General features: G+C 53.5%; 1 protein-coding gene across 8 annotated transcripts in view; it reads right to left on the reverse strand.

Moving 5' to 3' along the window:
* Positions 1–6,000, reverse strand: part of SLC6A4 (solute carrier family 6 member 4) — a 38,609-nt gene that overhangs the window by 24,086 nt on the left and 8,523 nt on the right. For 5 of the 8 annotated variants that reach the window (XM_040641093.1, XM_040641095.1, XM_040641092.1 and 2 more), the window contains exons 1-2: positions 2,109–2,520; positions 812–892 (exon numbers count right to left, since the gene is read on the reverse strand). In XM_040641093.1, coding sequence (XP_040497027.1) covers positions 812–892; positions 2,109–2,381 — 354 coding nt within the window. In that variant the 5' untranslated portion in view covers positions 2,382–2,520. Of the gene's footprint in view, positions 1–811; positions 893–2,108; positions 2,564–6,000 lie in introns of those variants that run through there. The other 3 variants (XM_040641090.1, XM_040641091.1, XM_040641096.1) reach the window with 3 other exon arrangements.

Raw genomic sequence — 6,000 nt, forward strand, 5'->3', positions numbered from 1 at the left:
GAGGCAGACAAAAGACATTTTCACCTCCTGCCCACATCTGCCCCAGGACAGCTCAACTGATCTGGACACCCGGGGTCGCGCCGAGATTCACGGGGCCATCGGATGCCCGAGTCTCATGAAGCCGCTCTGTGCTGAGTGACCTCACACTATGCTCCCCTGGGCTTAGCGCGTTCCCAGAGCTCCACGGTCAAATGGGGTTTCAGAGAGTAAACGGAGGAGGCAGAGAGTATGTGGAAAGAAATCTGGGTTTGGGATCAACAGACCAGGCCGCAATCGGTTGCACTTCTAATCACCCGGAGGACCCTGGGCCACCGCCCCTCCCTGAACGTGTCTCTTCCCTTATGAAATGACAGGGTTGAGGAGGACTGAGCTCCCCAAGGCCAGCCACACGAGGGAATCACAGGGAATCCCCGGCGAGCTCAGGAACGCACATCCACCCAGAGCCCCTGATGCGGAAGTTCCAGGTGTGGGTGTAAGTGGCCCAGGTGATTCTGATGCAACGAGAGTGAGACCCTTGGGACAGATCATCTGTGACAGGCTGCACAACGGCTGCGGTCATCGGCAAGCCCCTGAATTCCTAACTGTGTCCATCGCTATTACCCCTGGCTGCCGACCCTCATCACTGATACAGGGCTCTGTCGCCACAGTTCCACTAAGTCCCTTCTGGACCCCCTTTGCAGATGTGGCTGGAAAGGGTAGTTTGTCACAGAACGAGGAAGCGCGGGGCTGCTGCGTCCCTGGAGATGCCGGCGTCCCCTGGCTCTCGTGGCTGAGGCAGAATTTGGAAACACCAAGGTGGGGGATCGCTCACCTGCCGCTTCAGTCTCAACCCAAGGGGTGGGTCAGCTGTGATTTTCTCCACTAACTTTCCCTCCCATAAGGTGCTGTGAACCTAGAAACCAGAATTCGGGCAACTCAGAAAGGTCCCACCTCACTTACAATCGCTCCGGGTGCATCTGGCTGGAGAATAAGAACCACGTTGTGTTCTCATGGTGTTTGCTTGATGGGCTTTAGGGTGGGGAATGAGTGTAGGAAAAACGTCACCAGCGCCCCAGCCCCTGAGAGAAAGCTCAGGTTAAAGGTGAGCCTGCCCCCCCACCAAGCTGGAGGTAACTTCCGCTCCTCCCAGGCAGGGAGGGCTGGGCTTGGGGGGGGGGGTGTTCCAGAACTGGCTTTGCAGCCGCGAGGACCAAGGTCCTTAAAAAATGCAGCAAACCCAGGCAGCTCTGTGTCAGGCCGTGGAGGAAATGAGGACACTAAGGAGTTCTCCCCAAACTTCACTTTAGCTGCCCTCCCAAGTCATTTGCCAGAGCCTCTGTCAAAATAAATATTGACTGATTTGACTTCCATTTCTCGTCCTTTTCCCATTTTGATAGCAAGTCCAATGTCAACACAGAGGGCCCATACCTACTCACTCCTCTCCACTCCACTCCCTGCGGCTCCCACAGCCATGCCTACAGTCAGCCACTCTTTCTGATAATCTACAAGTTAGTTGCTCTGAAGGTGTTGGGGGGGTCAAAGGAGGAATATGAAATAGTCTCGAGCCTCAAAAACCTAGCACTCTTGGAGGAGACAGAAGGCAGATGCATTGTATGGTTCGGCGTCATCACGAAGGCCCTGCCGTGGCTGGGTTCAACTCTGGGTCATGCTCACATTCCAACTCACGGCTCTGGGCCTGAGCAGACGTGCTTCTCTGACCAGGCACAGCTCCAAAGGCCCCCCGAGGGCCTGGGACCCTGGGGCCCCTTCCCAGGTTTCCCTTACACAGATCTGGCCTCTCTGGCCTCTGCCGAGCAGAGCCTGCACAGCGCGGACGGCTATTCTCACATCTCGCTGTGACGGTGGAGCTTGGGTAATGCAGGGATGAGGAGGGGGCTCTCCCACACATGAGGCACTAAGGATGCTGAAAATCTGGCGAGGTCAGGTTTGGGAGAGCTTTTATCCAACTTCATAACCCAGGGAGCCTCAGACATGCTGACTGTGTTTGGGACCAGCTTGAGAGTCTAAGCAATCATGCCCCCAGACTCATCAGTTACCCAAGACAGAGAAGACATGACCTGCAGACCATCCCCGGGTCAGAGCCTCCGCTTGTGGCCCGTGATACTGACCCCCTCCATTCTGGTAACATATGTAGGGAAAGCGCCAGACGTTGCCCAGGTCCACGGCATAGCCAATGACGGAGAGGAGGAAATCCATCTTCTTGCCCCACGTCTCCCGGTCCCCTTCATGAACCTCGGCCACCAGCGCGGTGGTGGCAGCCGGAATGGAGTGCCGAGTGTCATCTCCGGCACCCGGGCTCGGCACCGCTGAGTACCCGTTGGAGATGTGGCCAGACTCCACCTTATCCTCGGGGACAGGGACACCCTTCTGCAGAACTCCATTTTCCTGACAATCTTCTTTATCCTTACACGCGGACTGCTCCTTCTGGGAATTTAAGGGCGTGGTCTCCATCCTGTTGGCTAGGAGATGACAGTGACACCCATCTGCTGAGGACCCGAGCCGACTTCTCTGCGCTCAGCTCTGTGGATCTCCTCGGAGCTTTGTATCAATGGGATTGAGAGCTCTGTTGGAAAGGCACACAGCAAAGGGAGAACAGAATTACGCATTCCACTGTCTTTGGTATTAACTCACCGGACATCGTAAATGACATGAATTAATGGGATTACAAATGCATCTGTCAGTCGTGAAACATCCTGTTTGCTATACGGCCGTCAATAAAATCAACTACAGCTTTCAACCTAGACACGGTATCAAGTCACAATCAAGTCATCTCAAAAGGAAAAAAACCAGACCAACAAAACAAACCAGACCAGACAGCAAACCACCAGGTCTTGCATCGGCTCTAAGAACAGAGTACTGACTTCATCTGCGGGACTGGAATTGCATCCTGGAGCTTACCAGTCCCTCAGAAGAAGGTAAGAAGACGGCTTGCTTCGCCAAAGCTCTGCAGAGCTCTTACCTTGTCCTGGATGCTGTGCTGGGAAAAGAAACACAAAGAAAGAAGCAGTCGCTGCCTGCAAATAAACGAGGACAACCCTAAAACCGTTTAAGCTGAGCATGCCGCGTATTTTACAGAAATTATAGGTATAACTTTAAAAGGACAAGAGCAAAGGCACCCCTCGCGCCTTAGCTGTGGACTTTTCCCCTCTTCCTGTGGCCCAGCCCTTCGAGATTCCAGCTGCTTCTGGCTGTGTCCAGTCCATCTGTGCTTCGCCGAGCTGTGTTCGCAGTGTGCCCCTGCAAGACCGCCCGGGCTTGGAAGGGCCCTGCTGCTCACCGTGCGTTCTGCCTGCCTCTCCCAGCAAGTCCTGAGGCAGGGGGTCTACCTGTTAGGCGGCTACAGTGGGCCGGCGGGGAAAGCCAGAAGAGCCGGGGAGAAGGGCATGCGGGTTCCAGACGTCAGCATGGCCGGTGTCCCCGTCCCCACGCAGTCTGGTGGGGAGGGCTAGCCGGGGCCTCGGTGTGGGGAAGTCAGCGCAGCAATCTGGACCGAGGCCTCACACGTCAAATGTGGGGCAGAAATCCAAGCCCTCTTGGACTTTAAACCTGTGGCCTGTTATAAAGTAGTAAGGAGCCAAGACCTTCCAGCTAACTTCATTTCATGTGGGCCTGAACTTTTCAAGCTCTTGAGATAGTCTGGGAGTTTCTGCTTAGCTCAGGTCGAGATGTCTAGGGATGACTGCTGTCACTATTCACAATGGCAAAGATCTGATATTACCCCTTCAAATCCCACAGTGGGAGGACGGCTAGAAATGGATAGCCAAAATAATGGCACTGTCTGTCTCCTACCTCTTCGGGGCTTTCATTGATTAGATCTTAACTATCCACACGTCAAGGGTGAAGATAAAAATGCAGCGAAAAATGAGACCACAAATAGGTTCACACCGATGATTATGTACACGAATTTGGGCAAGGATGAGAAATGAACACGAGGGGATGCAAGTTATTAGAGCTCTGTGTTCGTTGGGTTCTTTTTTCTGTAAAGTAGAAAATGAAAATTTAAAAGGGATTGATTGCTGCCGAAAATATTACAGCAACAAGAGAGAGACCAGCTCTTTGGGTCTATGGTGTGTAAGTAAGGGGCCGGGGTGGACGTCCTGGGTTCTACGCTACCCAGCTGCTTGGCCCGACCCCTGACCCTACCCCGGGCTCAAGGATGCAAACACCACTCAGAGAAGAACATGAATTTCTGATGAAGAGTGATCTAGATAAAACCCCACTGTGCTGGTCTCCATGCCGCTCTCCAGTCTCTCCCAGTCCCCGCCCGTGGACTTTTCAGATTAACCCCCCTTTCTCTCATTCACCGTAAGTAACCATGTACCAGGCCGAGGGATTTTTTTAAAGTTCATAATTTTTTCGAGAGATGATGCGGTGTCAGTGTAGGTAAATACACAGCTGAATTAAGCCGGCACTTTGTGGTCTCTGACTGTGTTGTTTGAAGAAGGCCTCTGCCCTTCCCTTTGGCCTCTATCAACGGCGTGTTCTCCACCTTAAACACTGACGAACTTGAAGGCCAGATGACAGAGATAAAGAGCTTTACCACGGGCAGCCCGATGGCACCCAACGGGCAGAGCCTGCCCTTGACCAAGGTTCCTCCTCCCCCACCTTTCTTTCTCCACCTTCAAAATTCTACCCCGAGTTTTCTGCAGGCACTTCTTCCTATCCGGACACCACCTTGTTGCTCTCATTGAAAGTGCAGCTCAGGGGCGTCCGGCCCGCTCAGTGGGTGGAGCGCACGACTCTTGATCTCCGAGACGTGAGTTCGAGTCCCAGGTGAGGTGTAGAGATGACTTAAAAAACAACACGAAACACTGCAGCTCAAAGAGCAGCTGTACCCTCCAGTCTTTCTCTGGCACATCCCCCACGTCCATGGGAGGGGCACGTCACCCACCTCCAAAGAACATCGTGGTGGGGGGAGCAAACACTTAGCCATTCTAGTGACGCTATCACCTTCCTCACGCTGGGGTCTAGTGAGTTGTTCTAGGATTCCTGTACTTTCTCCCTTGGGGCGTCCTGCAGGGAAGCTGGAAAACGTGTGTGTGTGTCGGTGAACTTTTTGGGGCAATGTATGTTCTTCAGTATCTTCAGGGGTTCGTCCCCTAAGGCAACTGATCTTGATCTCTTGGCACCTGTCCCGAGCGGCTCCTGGAAGAATAATGCGCACGTCTCTATTTTTCTTCTGAGCATTACAAAGACCTTGTTTCCTGAAATATCCCCCAGTACTTTTTTTTTTTTTAATTGCATCAACAGGCTGAAATGGCCCACGTCCTAAGAAAGCCTGTTAAGAAGGCTCCTTGGCTGACTCATGACTTCAGGCTGGCCTCTCTCCAGCCAGCTCCGGGCTCTAGCACTCCTGATCACAGACCCTGGGGTACAAACGTAAGTGACAGCCACCCAAAGCCACCAAACGGGCAGGAGGCGCACATCTCCTTTTTTTCTGCCTCTCCCAGTTGGAAGAAAGGTCCTCCTGGTGACTCATCCAGTTGGCCAGGAGACGACGACGGCCTGGCCTGGACCCCCTTCTGCTGGCGGGACGCTGCCCGTGGCTCCCACTCTCCTTTCCTGCTTTTCTGATTTTACAGAGCAACGGCCACCTTTTCTCCTGAGACCAGCAGGTCACAGTTGAGAGCAGGCTGCTCCGGGAATATAGAAGTAAGAGTTAAGAAAATTGGCTTCTAAGAATGTTCTCTTAAAAGCTTTCTTTTTTAAAAAGATATTTTTATCCCGCTGGGTGAAGATTGCAAACGAGGTCAATATTACAGTGTGACCTCCTCCAGGCAGTGTTTGAGTTTCTCCATGGCCAGAGAAAGCCCCAGAAACCTTCCTTTGCACCTTGAACATGGGCTCTTGCACCAGGCTGAGCGGGTGAGAGGCTGGGGGTGGTGCCACATCACCCTGCTGCTCGCTGGGATGACAACCTGACACGTGGGACCCTCACCCCCGCATCTCCACACATGGGCAGCAGCACGGTGGTGTCTGGCGGGGGGGGGGGGGGGGGCT

Source organism: Ursus maritimus, unplaced genomic scaffold, assembly GCF_017311325.1.
Source record: "Ursus maritimus isolate PB19 unplaced genomic scaffold, ASM1731132v1 scaffold_24, whole genome shotgun sequence".
In the NCBI taxonomy this organism is placed as follows: domain Eukaryota; kingdom Metazoa; phylum Chordata; class Mammalia; order Carnivora; family Ursidae; genus Ursus; species Ursus maritimus.